At 37.2% G+C, this 23595-nt stretch overlaps 1 protein-coding gene across 1 annotated transcript in view; it reads left to right on the top strand.

Moving 5' to 3' along the window:
* LOC136256594 (hemicentin-1-like) overlaps positions 1-23595 on the top strand; it is a 55788-nt gene that overhangs the window by 18247 nt on the left and 13946 nt on the right. Inside the window, exons 10-19 of the mRNA XM_066049568.1 lie at positions 148-414; positions 1764-2027; positions 2145-2411; positions 2468-2755; positions 4696-4962; positions 5268-5576; positions 14643-14909; positions 14966-15253; positions 16588-16854; positions 17158-17466. Coding sequence (XP_065905640.1) covers positions 148-414; positions 1764-2027; positions 2145-2411; positions 2468-2755; positions 4696-4962; positions 5268-5576; positions 14643-14909; positions 14966-15253; positions 16588-16854; positions 17158-17466 — 2793 coding nt within the window. The remainder of the gene's footprint in view (positions 1-147; positions 415-1763; positions 2028-2144; positions 2412-2467; positions 2756-4695; positions 4963-5267; positions 5577-14642; positions 14910-14965; positions 15254-16587; positions 16855-17157; positions 17467-23595) is intronic.

Genomic DNA, 23595 nt, shown 5'->3' with positions numbered 1-23595 from the left:
AACCAGCAGTCTATAGGTCTGTGTTTATGGGTGTGAATAAAATTGCACATTAAAATATTGCTAAAGATTATATGCTTGACAATGTACTGATTTATAAAATTTATTGTTACAAGGAAAACATATTATGTATTTTTGTCAAACTAATAGACAACATTGATGGATTAATGAATGTGTCAGCATTTCCTGGTGAAGATGTCACTTGGATGTGTAGTGTCCAGTCTACCACAAACCTAACCTTCACATGGTACATTAATGGTGCCATGGTCTCCTCTGAGATGGGAACAGCCTCTGGCCAAACCATCAGTAGCAGTTACACTCTGACTAATATTAACTACACTGATTCCAACTCTGTAGTGATGTGTAGAGCTGGTGGTAACTCATTCACAGTGGAGAGTGATAATGTTACACTAACAGGTAGACTATGTTACTTCTGTCTATTCTATCACATGTGCATTAGTTCTCATATATAAAGGGACACAGTAATGGGTCATAGTCATAAGTGTGTTTAAACAAAAGGAACTGAGTTTGGTAGATATTATATAAAGCTCAATAGATAGACTACATCCTGATAACATATTGGGTGTTAGGTAGAGTTGCAATGATATGTTATTTGGGCATATTGTTATGTAGTCTCCATTGTATCACGATACAGTGATATATCACATGATACAAAGTGAAGTATACACATAAATGTTTTGTTGCTTTTTTGGAAATAATGAAACCCTTTTACTTTTCCAAAATGCTTAAGGTTACGGGATACTGTAAACCCCACATGTACACTATCAAACATTTTTCATGATTAGGGGTTTGATTTTTCTTAATGCATTGTTATCAAATATTTATGCATTCTTAACTTCTCATTAATCGACATAAAATTCAAATGTTGTTATGGAAACATGAGTTGTCCCCATGCCAATTAGTGAAAACTACGAACCAAAAATCAGACCAATGAAGAGCCATGAGAACTTACTAACAATTCTAAGATTTGAAGAACATCACTTGTGAGGGACTGACAAGAGGATTTGTGAATAATGCGTATAGTTGTTGAAATATGACTACAATATTGCCTAAAGCAAGACACTGTGGTCACTAAATTTATTTTTAAATTGATATCAAAAGCACTAGAAACATTATTTCTAACAAAAGGCTCCGTCAGGACCTAGACAAGAAGCCAAACTAGTAGTCTGTTTATACAAAATGTTAACAACTAGTTTGACAGTCCTGATTTTTGGTTCAGGAAAATATCGCCATTAGTCAGCAAAACTACGCATGCGCTTACAGGTGCGCCAGTTGCTAAGTGTGTTGTTTCTATGTTATCTTGTACTGTTATGTGTGTTTTCTTGTACCTTGTACCTGTCCAGTCAGTATGCTATGATTCTCCCAACAATTTAAGCCTGTTACCAGCTGATACACAACACAACAACACCAAGCCCGCCTTAATTACGTAATAAAATTTTTGTTTGACATTCGTTCAGTATCCCGTAACCTTAAGTGTAAAAACCAGCTTTGATTCATGATAATGTCAGCCATTAAAATGTGGTACTATTTCTTATGTCCATACACCTTGATATATCACAATACATGATATATCAATTTAGTATTGATATGTATCATGGCCTCAACGTATGATCAACATGTGATATATCAATATATTTGTTGCATCTTCATTGTTAGCTATTTTATGCTACACTGTATATTATTTATATTTTTGAGTGATTGGAACTCCTCAACTGTGTTATTTCATTTAATTGTCTCCATTACAGTGTTATCTCCAGTGATAGTGTCCATAACATCATCTCCAGTATTACTGCAATTTGGTAACATGACAACTTTAAATTGTTCAGCCATGGGTGGTCCAAGGCTGAACCTGACATGGCAGAGAAATGGAGAGAATGTTGCAATGGGAATTATGGGGGATCAGGTGGTTACTCATAATATTGTGTTAGCTGGTAATGATGATATTGGAGACTACACATGCCATGCCACTATTGATTCGATACAGGATGAAGAATCTGTCACAGTAATAGGTAAATTCTCTATCAAATTACTGAATTATGTACATATCCGTAAAACAATTTTTAGCTCTGTTAGGAGCTAAAGATTGCCTAACATACGTTGTTAGTTAAATACTTTTCTATGTCTAGTTGCTCCAAATAATGTGATTATTACTGATTCTGGTGGAGTTACTATTGTTACCAATTCTACAACTGTGAATAATGGAGATTCCTCAGTACTAAACTGTACTTCTGCTGGGGGTCCTGCTAACATGTATTGCTGGTTCAAGGATAACATGTTATTTGATAATGATAGTGTAGTAAACATCACTAGTGTTGAGGCTACTGATGGAGGACTGTATGAGTGTAGAGTGAGTAATGATGCTGGGAATAGTACAGCAAGTGTTAACATTAATGGTGAGTATAGTTTACTGTGTCTGAGATGTGATGTTTTGTTATCTGTTGATCTATAGTTGCTCCACAATTTGTTGTTATACCACAAGACGTGGAAGTAATAGTTGGCACCCAAGTGATGTTGTCTTGTTCTGCTGATGGCTTCCCTGTACCAACTATTTCATGGTTGTACAATGACATGATTATGACTGATGGAATAACATCAGATATGAACACTACTGTTACTAGTAGCACATTATCATTGTCCAGTGTACAGCTGAACAATACAGGAGATTATGTGTGTCAGATCACAAGTACTGTAGTAACAATGTCACTGAATAGTACAGCAACTGTTAATGGTGTTGTTGGTGAGTTGGTGTGTGTACATGGTCTGTGTACATGGTCTGTGTACATGGTCTGTGTACATGGGTGTGAATGTAATCACACATTGAATATTTTTCAAAAGTAATACAATATGTGCTTGGTCAATAGGAACTAGTCATTTGTAACAATGAACAGGGGCGGATCTAGGATTTTTAGAAGGGGGTTTCCAGTGGTAGTAGGACTCAGGTGTGGGGGTTGATGTTGACAAGGTTTTAATTTTACACTTGAAATGTAATGAAATTTACTGTTTAAACTATTTTACAGAGTTTTTTGATCTATGATCACTAGCATTTAATATGTCATGTTTTCACCAATATTTATGTAGTTAGCTATGATAGATTGGTCTACTGAATCTTTATGATTAGCTTCAAGTGTTTAGCTAGCTTTATAGCTAGTCATGATCAACTCTTTGCTTCTTCATAACCACTTGGTATTTCTACTTCATTATCACTATTACGATCACCTTCTATCAGGCCTTCTATATCCTATTCTATTTGCTGTGTAGTCTTGGAAGGTTTACTGCTATGTCAATAACAGGAGTGGAGAACAACACTCTAACTTAACAAAACAGTACTCTAGCTAAGTTGGGGAAGGGGGGCAAAGTCATATGAGGTGGTTAACATTCAGAAAGTATATAAAATAATTAACTGCGCCTTATCACAATATTAACTGCAAATCACAATATTAGGGCTTATAAGGTTGAGATTGAATTTGAGACGATTTCACTAGTATTCCTCAATGACTGTCATTGAGTACTGTACAAGTAGATATCAATAAATGAAAGACCTTTGAAATGCACACATAAATTTGTAAAGATACATCTCTAATTGCAGACAGGTTTGCATCCAAAATTGCGGAACTAGAATATTGTTTAATGTTTCAACTGAATGTTCTATTAGAGTATCTCGATCTTATGTTCACAAAAATACTTGTGATCTTTGAGTTTTACTGCAAGAATAGTGAAATATCAGTTAGCAGATGAGTATTGGTGAGTATGATTCATGTGTTATGTCGTATGGGTTTATAGTTGTAGTTAAGGAAGAATCAGTATAATACTAGTTGCCTAAGGGCTGGACAGCTGTTCTGAAATAAGCCAGCTCCACAGAGGTTTCTGGAAACCCTAGAAACACTGTCCCTGATGAATATATATGTCAAGCATATAGGCAGATTTTTTTTTCTTCATCCCATCATCCCAAAAACCTATGGCTTCCCATGAAATTTAATTTGTTCTATAACTTACAAATGGTTTTAGCAAATGTTCTGTACTTTTTTACTGGATATAAGCTAACACTAGTACACAGTTTAGTCCAAACCCAACTGCTAACTTTGCTTTAGAACATGAGTTACAGTTTTTCCCTTTATACTAGAACTAGTCCTACAGTTTACGCACAAGAGCCTTGATACTTTTATGATACACTATGCTAAACACCACAAACCATTGTGCGTTTTTATTTTTGTCTTTTAGCTTCTCATTCATCACATATTTATCTTTCGGGTTGACACTCCCAGAAATCCTTTTCTTTACTTCCATGTTATTCATCATCTGAACTTGCTATTTAAAAATGGCAAACACTTTTCTTTGGCAAAATTACTAAAGTAGCTTGTGTGAAAATTTCATGTCCATTGGATTAAAAATGATGGAGTAGTTCTAATTTAAGTGAGAGGGTGTAGAATAGCAAGATGCGTGCACTTGTTGCTATGGGATACCTAATTTATGGGTGCTAAAATGTGTCAACATGTCACAGACTAATTAAGTGACCATAATGTTTTTTTTAGTGCAAAACAGACTATGTCTTGGGAAGCCTTGTACGAACTGTACAGAGCACCCTTAATGCTTGACATATTATATAGTAGTTTGTAGAGTTCAACAAAGGAACTCATTCTAGCTCTTATTGATCGCATTATTTTTTGTTCAAACAATTAGATAACATTGTTGGATTAATGAACATGTCAGCATTTCCTGGTGAAGATGTCACTTGGATGTGTAGTGTCCAGTCTACCACAGACCTAACCTTCACATGGTACATTAATGGTGCCATGGTCTCCTCTGAGATGGGAACAGCCTCTGGACAAACCATCAGCAACAGCTACACTCTGACTAATATTAACTACACTGATTCCAACTCTGTAGTGATGTGTAGAGCTGCTGGCAACTCAGTCACAGTGGAAAGTGATAATGTTACACTAACAAGTAGGTTAACCAAGGTAATTTCTTTGTCCATAAACATGGAGGGGCTGTTACACTTTTCATTGTGTATGAAATGCATGTGAATTTCTTCACAACGAATGCACCTTATTTGGTTAGTATGAGTGAGCCTTTCTAGTGGTTGGCTTTTGTTTCCTCCATATACAGTAGTTATTTTAATAACAGCAATGTGCTGTTAGTCCCTATACATCACTGTGTGACCAGATATCATTCAGATCACATTCTTGTGGTAGTGTTAACCACATCTTAGAATATCAAGTTTAATTGTGGTATATGTTTTCCTTGTGCAGTTCTTCTACCAAACATCACTGATATCATATTTACTCCACCATTAACTGGCTCTTCACTGTTACTCAATTTTAATGACAATCAGTCAATGACTTGTACTGCTAGTGGTGGTCCTCGGATCATGAGCATGTGGCAATTTGAAGATGATTCATCAACTGGAGCCAGTGGTTCATCATTGTCAACAGTAGCCACTGGTAGTAACGTTGTAACTTATACCATCTCATCCTCATCAACCAGTGATACTGGTACTTATTACTGTGTAGCTACTATTGATGGAATGGAGGACACTTCTGATATGTACACCTTGCTTGGTAAGACTTTGTTATTGTGAACATGTTAAGTATGAGCAGCGAGTAGCCCTGGTATGCAAAATTCCTTATGCACACACACGCACGCACGCACGCACGCACGCATGCACGCACGCACGCACGCACACACACAAAATACAAACACACATACACTTCTGTTTGTCTGACCAGCTGGGTAAACCCTCAAAAGAGTGAAGAGACAATAGTAACACTGTCAACCTTGATTACAGTAACAGTTATTGTAACACATACTTTGAAGTTATGTTGTGGTTTTCACACCTCTCTGCAGGGGTAACCAGGTTATGACTTACAAGGATTCTTGAGCCTAGTACAGCATAACAAATGGTTTTTAATGGCAGTAATGTACAGGCATGGTATCACGATAGTTAATAACAATATATTGCGATATCGATACTTTCAAAATATCGCGATATATCGCTAAAACGGTAGAATCGCTCAGCCCTACCAAAAAAATGCGTGTCTTTACAACATATTATGTTATACACGGTCCTGGATGGATTAAATGTAGGCAAAGTTTGCTATCATAGCAATATCAAGACACACGATAGTGTGTTGTGCGGCCCAAGAAGCCGGCGCGCCACACCGTGAGTATATTGACAGGAAGAAAGAAAACGTCATTTTCACACATTTGTATCTCGGTGATACCTCATCCGATTGGAACCAAATTTGCTGCAGAGTTGCCCGCCAGCTAGGGGAGTCTACATTCCAAATTTGAAGGAAATCACTCAAGCCATTTCCGAGATACGAGTGGCCAAAGTTTCGTTTTTTTTTTCTTCGTTTTTTTTTCTTCTTCGTCTTTTCGCACACTTGCAAAAATTGCTATAAAACGCAAACGCGTACTCCGATCGCCTTGAAATTTGGCACACAGAAGGGGAGTACAAAGGCGAATCCTAGCATCACAGTTGGTGCAAATCCGGTGAATGATTCAGGAGTTATGACCGATTATTCGCGTAGAACAAGATCGATTTGTTGTCACGCCTACAGGGTAAACCGCTTCATGGAATGAGTTGAAAATTGCTATGTAGATGGAGTAACCATTGTAGGAGTGCCTTTTGGTGGTTTGAAAGGAATCGAGATAAAGACCACGGAGATATGACACAAAACCCAACCTGTGTCACAATTACGCGATCGATTTTTAGGAATAAAAAAGTATTAGTTTCCACGCCTACTAGGCAAACCGCTTAGAGCAATGAGCTGAAAATCGGTGTATAGCTGGAATAATCTTCATTGAAAGTCCTTGCAGTAGTATAGAAGAATTGGATTACAAACCACTGAGTTATGATTCGAAAGCCAACTCCGTGTAGCAAATGCGAGATCGAGATACTCTAATAGAACAGTCACCCTAATAGAGCATTCAGCTAATTTATTTACTCCATTATAGAATTCTATTACCATATTCTGTATGGAGTTCAGCTGCAAACAGTTAATCTTATAGACAGTTCAGCAAGAAGCAAGTCACCCTATAGAGAGTTCAGCTACAAATATATCGCTGTAGTGATTCATAACATTGCAAGTCACACTGAAGAGAGTTCAGCTATAAACAAGTCATGCACCCTGTAGAGAGTTCGGCTACACTCTCTAGAGAATTCAGCTACAAACAAGTCACTGTGGAGAGAGTTCAGCTACAAAGAAACTATCCTGTAAAGAGTTCATCTATACAAACAAGTTACCCTATAGAGATCACCTGCAAACAAGTAACCCTGTAGAGAGTTCAGCTACAGACAAGTCACTTTATAGTTTATACAGTGTTCAGCTACAAGTAAGTCACTCTGTAGAGAATTCAGCTACAAATAAGTCACTCTGTAGAGAATTCAGCTACCACCAAGTCACTCTGTAAAGAATTTTGCTACAAACAAGTCACCGTGTAGAGAGTTCAGCAACCAAAATACTACTCTGTAAAGAGTTCAGCTATACAAACAAGTTACTCTGTAGAGAGATCAGCTAGAAACAAGAGAGTTCAGCTAGAAGAAGTCACCCTGTAGAGAACTCAGCTGCAAAGAAACCCTGTAGAGAGATCAACTACAAACAAATCACCCTGCAGAGCATTCAGCTATAAATAAATCACCCTGTAGAAAGTTCAGGTACAAACAAATCACCCTATATACAGTTCAGCTACAAAAAAAAATCACTCTGTAGAGAGTTAAGCTACAAAGAAGTTATGCTACAGTGAGATCAGTTTGAAACAAGAGGTTTCAGCTACAAACAAATTAACCTGTAGAGAGTTCAACTATGAACAGATCATCCTGTAGATAGTTCAGCTAGATACAAGTCACCCTATAGAGAGATCAGCTAGAGGAAGTCACCTTGTAGAGAGATCAGCTAGAAAAAGTTGCCTTGTAGAAAGTTCAGTAACAAAAGAAACCATCCTGTAGAGGGTTCAGCTACAAACAAATCACCCTGTAGAGAGTTCAGCTGCAAACAAATCACCCTGTAGAGAGTTCAGCTACAAACAAATCAACCTGTAGAGAGATCAGCTCGAGGAAGTCACCTTGTAGAGGGATCAGCTAGAAACAAGTCACCTTGTAGAGAGTTCAGGTACAAAGAAACCACCATGTAGACAGTTCAGCTGCAAACATATCGCCTGTAGAGAGTTCACACAGCTAGAAACAAATCACCCTGTAGAGAGATCAGCTAGAAGAGGTCACCTTGTAGAGAGTTCAGCTACAAAGAAACCATCATGTAGAGAGTTCAGCTGCAAACAAATCACACTGTAGAGAGTTCAGCTACAAAAAGATCACCCTGTAGAGAGTTCAGCTAGAAGAAGTCACCTTGTAGAGAGTTCAGCTACAAAGAAACCATCATGTAGACTCTGAGAGTTAAGCTGCAAACAAATTACTCTGTAGAGAGTTCAGCTAGAAGAAGTCACCTTGTAGAGAGTTCAGCTACAAAGAAACCATCGTGTAGAGAGTTCAGCTACAACGAAATCACCATGTAGAGAGTTTAGCTGCAAACAAATAACCTGTAGAGAGTTCAGCTAGAAACAAATCACCCTGTAGAGAGATCAGCTAGAAGAGTTCACCTTGTAGAGAGTTCAGCTACAAAGAAACCGCCATGTAGAGAGTTCAGCCTCAAACAAATCACCGTGTCGAGAATTCAACTACAAACAAATTGCCCTGTAGAGGGATCAGCTAGAAGAAGTTACCTTGTAGAGAGTTCAGCTACAAAGAAACCGCCATGTAGAGAGTTCAGCCTCAAACAAATCACCATGTAGAGAATTCAACTGCAAACAAATCGCCCTGTAGAAGGATCAGCTAGAAGAGGTCACCTTGTAGAGAGTTCAGCTACAAAGAAACCATCATGTAGAGAGTTCAGCTACATAGAAATCACCTTGTAGAGAGTTCAGCTAGAAGAAGTCACCTTGTAAAGAGTTCAGCTACAAAGAAACCACTATGTAGAGAGTTTAACTGCAACAAATCACCAGTAGAGAGTTCAGCTAGAAACACATCACCCTGGAGAGAGATCAGCTAGAAGAGGTCATCTTATAGTGAGTTCAGCTACAAAGAAACCACCACATAAAGAGGTCAGCTGCAAATAAATCACTTGTTGAGAGTTCAGCTACAAACAAATCCCCCTGTAGAGGGATCAGCTAGAAGAAGTCACCTTGTAGAGAGTTCAGCTACAAAGAAACCATCATGTAAAGAGTTCAGCTACAAAGAAACCACTATGTAGAGAGTTTAACTGCAACAAATCACCAGTAGAGAGTTCAGCTAGAAACACATCACCCTGGAGAGAGATCAGCTAGAAGAAGTCACCTTGTAGAGAGTTCAGCTACAAAGAAACCACCACATAAAGAGGTCAGCTGCAAATAAATCACTTGTTGAGAGTTCAGCTACAAACAAATCCCCCTGTAGAGGGATCAGCTAGAAGAAGTCACCTTGTAGAGAGTTCAGCTACAAAGAAACCACCACATAAAGAGGTCAGCTGCAAATAAATCACTTGTTGAGAGTTCAGCTACAAACAAATCCCCCTGTAGAGGGATCAGCTAGAAGAAGTCACCTTGTAGAGAGTTCAGCTACAAAGAAACCATCATATAGAGTTCAGCTACAAAGAAATCACCCTGTAGAGAGTTCAGCTAGAAGAAGTCACCTTGTAGAGAGTTCAGCTGCAAACAAATCACCCTGTAGAGAGTTCAGCTACAAAAAGATCACCCTGTAGAGAGTTCAGCTGGAAGAAGTCACCTTGTAGAGAGTTCAGCTACAAAAAGATCACCCTGTAGAGAGTTCAGCTAGAAGAAGTCACCTTGTAGAGAGTTCAGCTACAAAGAAACCATCATATAGAGAGTTCAGCTACAAAGAAAGCACTCTGTAGAAAGATCAGCTAGAAGAAGTCACCTTGTAGAGTGTTCAGTTACAAAGAAACCATCATGTAGAGAGTTCAGCTGCAAACAAATCACCCTATAGAGAGTTCAGCTACAAAAAGATCACCCTGTAGAGAGTTCAGCTAGAAGAAGTCACCTTGTAGAGAGTTCAGCTACAAAGAAACCATCGTGTAGAGAGTTCAGCTACAAAGAAACCACCATGTAGAGAGTTTAGCTGCAAACAAATCACCTGTAGAGAGTTCATCTAGAAACAAATCACCCTGTAGAGAGATCAGCTAGAAGAGGTCACCTTATAGATAGTTCAGCTACATTTCAAGTCACCCAGTAGAGAGATCAGCAGCAAAATAATATCCTGTGGGGAATAATGGGCATGTAATAAATATATGTATATAATTTGTATAATTACTAATAAAATCAAAAATAATTGAAGTATTAAAAATCTTCTTTAAGTTCTTTTCTTCTTCCTGTGGTAAAGAAAAAACACATGGATTAAAAAACCCCCAAAGCCAGCCATTGGCCGGCTTTGCAGTATACAAATACAAAAAGAAGTGATATCTAATCAAAAACAGCCAAGCTGTAAAAAAAGGTGCAGCCCCCAAAAAGGCCATGGTGAAAAAAGATGTGAAATCCAAGGTGGCGGCCAAGAAATGGCTGTGATGGTAGGTTAATGGTAAAAATTTTAATAACGACAATTCAGATGAATTTTGTGCCGCTTGGTCTTGGCACCAAATTCACCTGAATTGTTGTTATTAAAATTTTTACCATTAACCTACCATCACAGCCATTTCTTGGCCGCCACCTTGGATTTCACATCTTTTTTCACCATGGCCTTTTTGGGGGCCGCACCTTTTTTTACAGCTTGGCTGTTTTTGATTAGATAATACATTACACAGCACACGATGATCTAGTTAGAAGTTGGTAGTTAATTAAAAATTTAAATGTAGTTGCATGTGTAAAGAGTTTGTAGCTACATCCTCAAAAGAAAAAACTTTTGTGATACGAATGGCTCTATATAGTAGCATTGAAGATATGCCACTCATGATTCATTTAGGGATGGCCCCCGTATACATATATGTAGTGCATAATTATGTGGTCAGTTCTGAAGAGAATCAAGTACTAAATATCTTAAGGATTTCAGCTGTGTTAATGACTTGTGGTGAATGCTGAGCACATTTTGAACTTTCCACTGTTTGTTGCAAATACGATTCATAAGTACTGTATTTTCTGCATTCCACGAACTTCTTGCATTAATTGAATTACCATCAACTATAGAATTGGAGCAAACCTGCTTTTGATAGCTACTATAATTATTGATAATATTGCTCCCATGCATAAGTGGGCTCAGCATGCAAATACTAAATATAGTACATTGCATATCATATATATAACCATGCAAATACAGATGCTAGTGCATGTCTAGACTATACCACCTGTTTAGTATGAGGAAGAAGATATTTTTCAAAAGGCACAATAATTTTACTTGTAGCATGCAGTATACAGCTATGTGCCTGCATCAACCACTGCTATAACTCTCCAATAGAGCAGTCAGATATTCTTATAGAACAATCAAAAAATGTTTTTGTACATGATGTCACTACTGAAATTTTAAATCAACAATAACAAAATGTTTATTTAACTGTACTCAGAGTAGTTGTCAAGTACATTCCACATTTTTTCATAAAATTAGATATTAGTTACGAGGGGGTGGTTTTGGCAATATAAATCGCATTTAGCATGCCGTTATTGCTTAAAGTGTACATAATCTAGCCTTCACTAGAAGTTTGTACTTGTGCTGAGCAATCATTTCCATAATTCAACACACTTAAAGGTGTTTATGTGCATGAGACTACATTATTTGTTGGATTGCAGAGGAAATTTTCGCTAAATCGGATGACTCTGGTCTCAGCCAGATGGTAAACAAGTTTCAATCCACACCATATTTTGCACACAGGTACTTGACTTGGAGGTGATTACTGCAGTAAATGTTGCAGTGTTTCCTGTAAGTCTGCTGTGCTCCAGATCACGAAACGTCTTTTTTTCGCCAATTGGCGATGTGCGACGTCACTACCAAATATTAATTAATTATATTACCAATTTTTGGCCCCATACACCACATAGTTTCAGATTTATGACCACAAATATTTTGAATATTTCATGAAAAATTGGTCAATCTTGAGTTACAAAATTAACTGTAGCTCATCACTGTGTTAATATTTTAAAACAAAAATTTCAATGATTAAAGACGGTTAATTGACTTTTCAAGTGACCCATAAATTATGTGATATCAACTTAATTAAGGTTTAAAAAGGCTCTATTAAAAACTTCAATCCTTAATATTTCAAACAGTGCTGCTTCAAATTGTTTCCTTTTTTTACTGAATAATTATTGGGTCATGGTCTATTGTTGATAAAATATTTGTGGTGGGGCCACAATGGGTTCAAGAAATATAATTAACTATATTGTGGTATGTAGTGGCTATTATTGCTGTATGGGAGCGTACACCTCTAATAATCACTCTTAATAAAGTCATGCCAACTTTGTCTTACACAGTGAAGATGTCCAAGTACAATGCAATTTGTATTAGTGACCACCTGCATTGAAAGACCACCTTTGTGCTGCAATTATTTAGTCAGATTTACTGTTTTGTTTTCCAATGCAGCTGGCTTATACAGCGATCCTTCTTGAACTGGTGGATTTGAAAATGCCTTTTGTATTAAGTAAAATCCATACTTCACACTATTTACCGATATTGGGTATTTTATAAATGAATAAATTAGTAAATTTTCCCAACATTTCCAAAAAAACAACAACATTTGTGTGGTGCATCACACCCTGATTTGGGGTGGATGGCAAGCAACATTTAGAATTGCATGATGTTATTATTGCCACAATTCTTCACATGGGCACATCATGTGGGCAAGATAATTCAAAGGCCCATTTAGAGAAAGGAGTGAAGAATAATCAACCCACCACTGGCACCAAGATCTACTATGCTGTCCATGAGTTTATGTCATCATTTCAAATTGAGGTTATACAACTTCTTTATAGCAGTGTAGTATTTTCATCTAAAGTGAACTGGTGCTATTACTTTTTTTACAGCTAAACTCTAAAATGTTTTAGTTTAAAAACAGCTGAAAATTACATTATGTGGGTTACATAGGTACAGTAGAAAAGTAAAATAATGTAGGTAGCTTGATAGCCAGGACTCTTGTTAATTGCCCCAATTAACAATACCAAAAGAATTAACAATTAAGCACATGCATGCACTCATACCTTTGGCCAGACACTTTATGAGTTTTCTAATACGAACTATTTATCATGGTTCCATATAATCAAGACTGCTTGTACTGTCTTCAAAGTGTGCACAGTAGTGAAATACATTTAAAAATGCCTTAGTAAATTTCACACATGTATTGTAATATGTACAAGTAAAATCCTGGAGCCAAAATAACATTATAAGGTCAGTGCTGGTGTGTGTACTCCATTTAAATAATGAGCAAGTGCCATAGTTCTCAAGCTGTCCAAGTTACAGGGTGGCTGCATAATATTATTTAGTGTGGCTTTGGCCTATGTAAGTGTACTGTACTACTGTGGTGGTAAATTAAGAAGGTAACTAATGGATACATGGTGGTGTCCACTGTTTGCTATAGTTAGGACAAGCTTAAGGTGGGACGGTGGGACTATATGGTAAATCAGACTAAAAATGGAAATAAACTGGAGCACAAAAGTGGTCTTTAATACAGATGGTCACTAATACAAGTTGCAGTACTGGAAAGTTGGCATGGCCTTATTAGGAGTGGTTATTGGAGGTGTAGACTCCCATACAGCAATAATAGACACAAAATTCCACTACATACCACAACATATTTAATTACATCTCTTAAACCCATTCTGTTTATGCAGATGCAGTTTCAGCATACTTACTACCGAGTATTTATGGCTTCCCCGATACATTTTCTATTGGTTTTATAACTTGATTGCGCATCCGTTGTCAGTCACACACAGTCGTACTACAGTGACTCATGTGAAAACCAACCAATGAAAGGTGAGCAGACACATTTAAAATCCAAACAAATAGTCCTATAGGCTATTTTTCACGTGATATCACTGACAAAAGAATTGTGACTGACAACCGTCTTGCAGTTTACTGTATTTGTCAGGTTCTTTGAGCGTGATATGATTGGTAACTTAGTGGCACCTTATCTAATAATGAAATAGTATATGAATCAAGCAAATATTGTACCAAGTTTGGTATTTTATCAAAAAGTGAATGATTTTTTTTTTGCTTACTCACTGCAAAGCTTACCTATGCTGAAGTTTAATACAAGCTTCATTTAGTGTTTAATTCTCATAGGCTGACTGCTTTTACCACTAAAAGAGTTTGCTCATGTGATTGCATATGGACAACATAGGTAGATAAATAGACAGACAGACAGACAGACAGACAGACAGACAGACAGACAGACAGATAGATAGGTACACACACACGTTTTTATGAAAGCAATTTCAGTAAACCATACAGTCATGCACCTGGTTCAACAGCATATACCTGGTTTAAAATAAAGGAAGTAATTTATATCTATTAACGACATACGTATTTTCAGTTGCTTAAATGAAAGACCTATTTAAGAGAATACTATTTAATATCTAATAGAGCAGTCATACAGTTTTTAGTCAGTAATGAATATCAGCCAGTGAGTTAATTTAGTTAGTATTTTTTATCTATCTAGTTGCTTCATATAATGTGACGATTACTGATTCTGATGGAGCTACTATTGTTGCTAATTCTACAACTGTGAATAATGGAGATTCCTTAGTACTAAACTGTACTATTAATGGAGGTTCTGCTAACATGTTTCGCTGGTTCAAGGATAACATGTTGTTTGATAATGGTAGTGTAGTAAACATCACTAGTGTTGAGGCTACTGATGGAGGACTGTATGAGTGTAGAGTGAGTAATGATGCTGGGAATAGTACAGCAAGTGTTACCATTAATGGTGAGTATAGTGAACTGTGTCTGAGATGTGATGTTTTGTTATCTGTTGACCTATAGTTGCTCCACGATTTGTTGTTATGCCACAAGACATGGAAGTAATAGTTGGAACCCAAGTGATGTTGTCTTGTTCTGCTGATGGCTTCCCTGTACCAACTATTTCATGGTTGTACAATGACATGATTATAACTGATGGAATAACATCAGATATGAACACTACTGTTACTAGTAGCACATTATCATTGTCCAGTGTACAGCTGAACAATACAGGAGCTTATGTGTGTCAGATCACAAGTACTGTAGTAACAATGTCACTGAATAGTACAGCAACTGTTAATGGTGTTGTTGGTGAGTTGATGTGTGTGCATGGTCTGTGTACATGGGTGTGAATGTAATCACACATTGAATATTTTTTTTAAGAGTGATACATTATATGCTTGATCAATAGGAACTAGTCATTTGTAACAATGAACAGGGGCAGATCTAGGATTTTTAGAAGGGGGTTTCCAGTGGTAGTAGGACTCAGATGTGGGGGTTGATGTTGACAAGGTTTTAATTTTACAATGCTTGAAATGTAATGAAATTTACTGTTTAAACTATTTTACAGAGTTTTTGATCTACTGATGCTCACTAGCATTTAATATGTCATGTTTTCACCAATATTTATGTAGTTAGTTATGATAGATTGGTCTACTGAATCTTTATGATTAGCTTCAAGTGTTTAGCTAGCTTTATAGCTAGTCATGATCAACTCTTTGCTTCTTCATAGCTACTGGCATTTCTACTTCATTATCACTGTTACGATTACCTTCTATCGGGCCTTCTATATCCTCTTCTATTTGTTGTGTAGTCTTGGAAGGTTTACTGCTATGTCAATAACAGGAGTGGAGAACAGCACTCTAACTTAACAAAACAGTACTCTAGCTAAGTTGGGGAAGGGGGGCAAAGTCATATGAGGTGGTTAACATTCAGAAAGTATATAAAATAATTAACTGCGCCTTATCACAATATTAACTGCAAGTCACAATATTAGGGCTTATAAGGTTGAGATTGAATTTGAGAACGATTTCAGTGCATGAATGCTGTATTCCTCAATGACTGTCATTGAGTACTGTACAAGTAGATATCAATAAATGAAAGACCTTTGAAATGTACACATAAATTTATAAAGATACATCTCTAAATGCAGATAGGCTTGCATCTAAAATTGCGGAACTAGAATATTGTTTAATGTTTCAACTTAATATTCTATTATAGTAGGTGACTGTTCTATTAGAGTATCTTGATCTTATATTCTCAAAAATACTTGTGATCTTTGAGTTTTACTGCAAGAATAGTGAAAGTATCAGTTAGCAGATGAGTATTGATGAGTTTATGATTCAGGTGTTATGTCCTATGGGTTTATAGTTGTAGTTAAGGAAGAATCAGTATAATACCAGTTGCCTAAGGGCTGGACAGCTGTTCTGAAATAAGCCAGCCCCACAAGGGTTTCTGGAAACCCCAAAAACACTGCCCTTAATGAGTATAATATGTCAAGCATATAGGCTGGTTCTTGTTCATCACATCATCCCAAAAACCAGCCTTTATGTTTGACATATTATATAGTAGTTTGTAGAATTCATTGTTACAAAGGAACTCATTCTAGTTCTTATTGATCACAATTTTTTTGTTCAACCAATTAGACAACATTGTTGGATTAATGAACGTGTCGGTATTTCCTGGTGAAGATGTCACTTGGATGTGTAGTGTCCAGTCTACCACAGACCTAACCTTCACATGGTACATTAATGGTGCCATGGTCTCCTCTGAGATGGGAACAGCCTCTGGACAAACCATCAGCAATAGCTACACTCTGACTAGTATTAACTACACTGATTCCAACTCAGTAGTGATGTGTAGAGCTGTTGGCAACTCAGTCACAGTGGAGAGTGATAATGTTACACTAACAAGTAGGTTAACCAAGGTAATTTCTTTGTCTATAAACATGGAGGGGCTGTTACACTTTTCATTGTGTATGAAATGCATGTGAATTTCTTCACAACGAATGCACCTCATTTGCGTAGTATGAGTGGGCCTTTCTAGTAGTTGGTTTTTGTTCCCTCCATATACAGTAGTTATTTTAATAACAGCAATGTGCTGTTAGTCCCTATACATCACTGTGTGACCAGATATCATTCAGGTCACATTCTTGTGGAAGTGTTAACCACATCTTAGAATATTAAGTTTAATTGTGGTATGTTTTCCTTGTGCAGTTCTTCTACCAAACATCACTGATATCATATTTACACCACCATTAACTGGCTCTTCACTGTTACTCAATTTTAATGACAATCAGTCAATGACTTGTACTGCTAGTGGTGGTCCTCGGATCATGAGCATGTGGCAATTTGAAGATGATTCATCAACTGGAGCCAGTGGTTCATCATTGTCAACAGTAGCCACTGGTAGTAACATTGTAACTTATACCATCTCATCCTCATCAACCAGTGATACTGGTACTTATTACTGTGTAGCTACTATTGATGGAATGACTGATACTTCTGATATGTACACCTTGTTTGGTAAGACTTTGTTATTGTGAACATGTTAAGTATGAGCAGCGAGTAGCCCTGGTATGCAAAATTCCTTATACACACACACACACGCACACACACACACACACACACACACACACACACACACACACACACACACACACACACACACACACACAATACAAACACGCATACACTTCTGCTTGTCTGACCAGCTGGATAAACCCTCAAAAGAGTGAAGAGACAAAGGACAATAACAGGGACCCGAGTCATGGACCTGCAACGAATCTAAAGTTTTCCTTCCTACACTAAAACATGTGTAATTGCTAATACACAGTGAGCACTGCCATTAGGGTCATTCCATGCCAAATCTAGGGTACACAAACCAAACAATCGATATCTTCAAATTAACTTACAAACTATAGTCATGTGTAGGGGTTGGTCTAATCAAGAAAACACAGCAAATTTCGTTCATCACTTCTAGTGAAATAACACAAAATACTTTGAATTTGGTCGATTTTTCACCGTCGTAATTTGCAATCTTATTCTTTTGCGCCAAAACTCTCTCTCAAGCTTTGAGAGGTTGTCCACTCTTATTATGGAGTATAGGTAGTTTAATATATTTAATTAATATTTGGTAGTAACATTGCGCGTATCGCCGATCGACAAAAAAAAAGACATTCCATGATCTGAAGCACAGCAGACTTACAGGAAATACTGCAACATTTACTGCAGTGATCACCTCCAAGTCAAGTACCTGTGTGCAGAATATGGTGTGGATTGAAGTTTGTTGACCATCTGGCTGAGACCAGCGTTGCCAGATTTAGTAAAAATTCCAACAAATACTGCAGTCTCGTGTACATAACATAAGCACCTTTAAGTGTGTTGAATTATGGAAATGATTGCTCAGAACAAGTATAAACTTACAGCGAAGGCTTGATTACTGATGGTAAATTTTACACTTAGCCGATAGCGCAATTTATTGTGCAAAACCAAAACTCTAGTAATAAACTTTTTACAGCACTCAGCATAATATCACTGACTTGATATGATTGTGAGCACAGTAAGATGATCTTTTCTGTAGCAAGGATGGAGTTCAGAGATCTTGAGTAAATGGCCAAATCTATATAACTATAGCTATATACATATATGTCATGGATTTTTTCTCCTTTCTCCACCTTTTCAAACAGACACTATGTAACAACTCTAAACAGGCTGTAGGACCAGGTGTCCTACAGACTTTCAGCAATTGTGCTTGTAAAGCCTTAATAAATAAAAATATTATACATATACATGCAGGTTATCATACTGTAGCACTTTTTGATAGTTAAATCGGAGCTTATCCGGTCATCTACTTTTATGTGATACTCAGATGCAGTAACATGCAAGGTTTGGTGGTATGCTTCTCTGGAAAATTTTACATGCCTTGAATTCACACCAGCATGGAGAACTATCATACAAAGCCGTGACATTTACTGGTAGCTATAATTTTGCACTAAAGTATCAATTTATTCAGTCTCAATCATGTCTACTAGTTATTATCACATCCTGTGCAAGATATTAAAAACATAGTAGCTATTACTTCCATAACACAAAATCTCCAAAAATGAAGTTTAGTTATTTGTGATTTGGAAGAAATTTTGATCGTAATTGTCAATGCAATCTCAAGATACCCACTGTTTGTTGCAAATACGATTCATAAGTACTGTATTTTCTGCATTTCATGAACTTCTTGCATTAATTGAATTACCATCAACTATAGAATTGGAGCAAACTTGCTTTTGATAGCTACTATAGTTATTGATAATATTGCTCCCATGCATAAGTGGGCTTAGCATGCAAATACTAAATATAGTACATTGCATATCATATATATAACCATGCAAATACAGATGCTAGTGCATGTCTAGACTATACCACCTGTTTAGTATGAGGAAGAAGATATTTTTCAAAAAGGCGCTAACATACTAAGTGAGTACTAGCACCCTCGGAATTCTCAGTGTGTGGAGCCTCCTATCGCCTTCCTTCCTCCCACCTTACTCCACTGTAACAACATAGTATGAGGCACCACACACTGATCAAACAAACGTGATAACAAGATTCTGCCGCTTCATTGATTTGGGTGAAAGCTGGGCAGCTGAGGATGTCATTGGGCTGTAGTTACATGTAGTAGACTATGAAAGCTTACCATGCATAATTGAAACCATAAACTGTTTACATGATGTTACTACTGTTAAGTAAATTTCTAAGCAATGCTATGACTCGTGAACAACAAAATGCAATCCGGTGATGTTATTCAATTAGGTGACACCTTAGGTTTTGTAAGTTAAGTAATAATTCATTGTTCCATAGAACAATGAGCTTAGCAGTTTCTGCACCCCATGTAGCACAACAACAGTAGTTACAACACACATTACTTATTGCAGTAGCAAACACATTACTGATTGCAGCAGTGAACACATATTGCTACTAACACACAAAACTTATTGCAGCAGCAAACACGCATCAGCGGCAGACACATATGGCAGACACATTACTTATTGCAGCGGCAAACATACATTAATACTGGATAGCACACAACAAACACATTACTTATTACAGCAGCGAACACACATTACTACTAGCAGTAGCACACAGCAAACACATTACTTATCGTAGCAGTGAACACACATTACTACTAGCAGTAGTACACAGCAAACACATTACTTATTGCAGCAGCAAACACACATTACTACTAGCACACAGCAAACACATTATTTATTGCACACAGCAAACGCATTACTTATCACAGCAGTGAACACACATTACCACTAGCAGTAGTACACAGCAAACACATTACTTATTGCACACAGCAAACACATTACTTATCACAGCAGTGAACACACATTACTACTAGCAGTAGCACACAACAAACACATTACTTATCACAGCAGCGAACACACATTACTACTAGCAGTAGCACACAGCAAACACATTACTTATCGCAGTAGTGAACGCACATTACTACTGGCATACAGCAAACACATTACTTATTGCACACAGCGAACACATTACTTATCACAGCAGCAAACACACATTACTACTAGCAGTAGCACACAGCAAACACATTACGTATCGCAGCAGCGAACACACATTACTACTAACACACAGCAAACACATTACTTATTGCAGCAGCGAACACACATTACTACTAACACACAGCAAACACATTACTTATCGCAGCAGCGAACACACATTACTACTAACACACAGCAAACACATTACTTATCGCAGCAGCGAACACACATTACTACTAACACACAGCAAACACATTACTTATCGCAGCAGCGAACACACATTACTACTAACACACAGCAAACACATTACTTATTGCAGCAGCGAACACACATTACTACTAGCACACAGCAAACACATTACTTATCGTAGCAGTGAACACACATTACTACTAGCAGTAGTACACAGCAAACACATTACTTATTGCAGCAGCAAACACACATTACTACTAGCACACAGCAAACACATTATTTATTGCACACAGCAAACGCATTACTTATCACAGCAGTGAACACACATTACCACTAGCAGTAGTACACAGCAAACACATTACTTATTGCACACAGCAAACACATTACTTATCACAGCAGTGAACACACATTACTACTAGCAGTAGCACACAACAAACACATTACTTATCACAGCAGCGAACACACATTACTACTAGCAGTAGCACACAGCAAACACATTACTTATCGCAGTAGTGAACGCACATTACTACTGGCATACAGCAAACACATTACTTATTGCACACAGCGAACACATTACTTATCACAGCAGCAAACACACATTACTACTAGCAGTAGCACACAGCAAACACATTACTTATCGCAGCAACGAACACACATTACTACTAGCAGTAGTACACAGCAAACACATTACTTATTGCAGCAACGAACACACATTACTACTAGCAGTAGTACACAGCAAACACATTACATAGTAGTAGCATACACAGTACTTACTACAGCATCAAACATGCATTACTTATTGCAACAGAAAACATACATTACCCACACATTACTTATTGCAGCAGCCAACACTTATTGCAGCAGCCAACACTTATTGCAGCAGCCAACACTAGCACACACATTACATAACAGTAGCACAAACATTATTTATTGCACAGTACTTATAGCAGCAGCAGACACCATAGCTGGAAGAATTACAGCGACAACTGTAGGATATAAGGCTGAAGTGTAATATGTAAGCACAGAAGTTATCATAATATGTAAGGCAGCAAAACACCCTCAATCCTCAGCTACCAATATTATGTTTGAGAAGTGAAAATAGGTAATGGATTAAAGGGGTCTTATACAGAGGTACACATCGATTCCTACTAATCTGAGGGGTGGGTTAATAGAGAGATAAGCCAGCTCAAGGTAGATTGCTGTTTAGTCAAATGCAGCCTTTCCACTATCACTGTAGCTTTTATAGTCTACACTAATTTGTGAAGAAAGTTCTAGAATCCTCTGGAGAAACTAAGATATAATTAGATTTGTTAAGTCATGCATGATGTGTAATTAGATTCATTTATTGCTGACACATTCCCCATCCCAGAAGCCATTTGTGACCTCTGTGGTATTGTAGTTCATAGCATGTACGTGGCATGAGCCTGCAATCAATACAAATGGCATGATGCAACCAGTTAGACAACCACATATCCAGTCTCACTATTATGTTAACTTTAATTTGTTGGTATGCAACAAATATCATCAATAATTTTACTGTAGCATGCCGTATACAGCTATATGCCTGCATCAACCACTGCAATGTAGCTATAACTCTCCAATAGAGCAGTCAAATATTCTTATAGAACAGTCAGAAAATGATTTTTGTACATGATGTCACTACTGAAATTTTAAATCAACAATCACAAATGTTTATTTAACTGTACTCAGAGCAGTCGTCAAGTACATTCCACATTTTTTCGTAAAATTAGATATTAGTTGCGAGGGGGTGGTTTTGGCAATATAAATCGCGTTTAGCATGCCATTATTGCTTAAAATGTATGTAATCTATTCTTCGCTAGAAGTTTGTACTTGTGCTGAGCAATCATTTCCATAATTCAACACACTTAAAGGTGCTTATGTGCATGAGACTGCATTATTTGTTGGATTGCGGAGCAATTTTTTGCTAAATCGGACAACTCTGGTCTCAGCCAGATGGTCAACAAGCTTCGATCTTCACCATATTCTGCACACAGGTACTTGACTTGGAGGTGATTACTGCAGTAAATGTTGTAGTATTTCCTGTAAGTCTGCTGTGCTCCAGATCACGAAACGTCTATTTTTTGCCGATCGACCATGCGCGCGACGTCACTACCAAATATTAATTAATTATATTAAACTACCTATACTCCATAGTAAGAGTGGACAACCTCTCAAAGCTTCAGAGAGAGTTTTGGCCCAAAAAATAAGATTGCAAATTACGATGGCAAAAAATCAATTGAATTTAAGGTATTTTGCATTATTTTCACTAGAAGAGATGGGCAAAATTTGCTGCCACTCTAGTGTTTTCTTGATTAGACCTAATCCTATACATGACTATAGCTTGTAAGTTAATTTGAAGATATCGATTTTTTGGTTTGCGGACCCTACCAAATCACCAAGGAATCGTAAGGTCACCTCTCAGATTTTGATGAAACTTGGTGTGTTTGGAGTACCTATGGTACTCATCACCCATACCAATTTTTGGCCCCATACACCACACAGTTTTAGATGTATGACCACAAATATTTTGAATATTTCATGAAAAATTAGTCAGTCTTGAGTTACAAAATTACTGTAGCTCATCACCAAAGTTTCAGTGATTAAAGACTGTTGATTGACCTTTCAAGTGATCCATAAATTATGGGATATCAACTTAATTAAGGTTTAAAAGGGCTCTATTAAAAACTTCAATCCTTAATATTTCAAACAGTGCTGCTTCAAATTCTTTGAATTTTTACTGAATAATTATTGGATCATGGTCTATTGTTGATAAAATTTTCGTGGTAGGACCACAATGGGTTCAAGAGATATAATTAAATATGTTGTGGTATGTAGTGGCTATTATTGCTCTATGGGAGCGTACACCTCTAATAACCACTCTTAATAAAGC

Source organism: Dysidea avara, chromosome 5 (genome assembly GCF_963678975.1).
Source record: "Dysidea avara chromosome 5, odDysAvar1.4, whole genome shotgun sequence".
Lineage (NCBI taxonomy): Eukaryota > Metazoa > Porifera > Demospongiae > Dictyoceratida > Dysideidae > Dysidea > Dysidea avara.
This window is presented reverse-complemented; position numbering and strand designations above follow the sequence as displayed.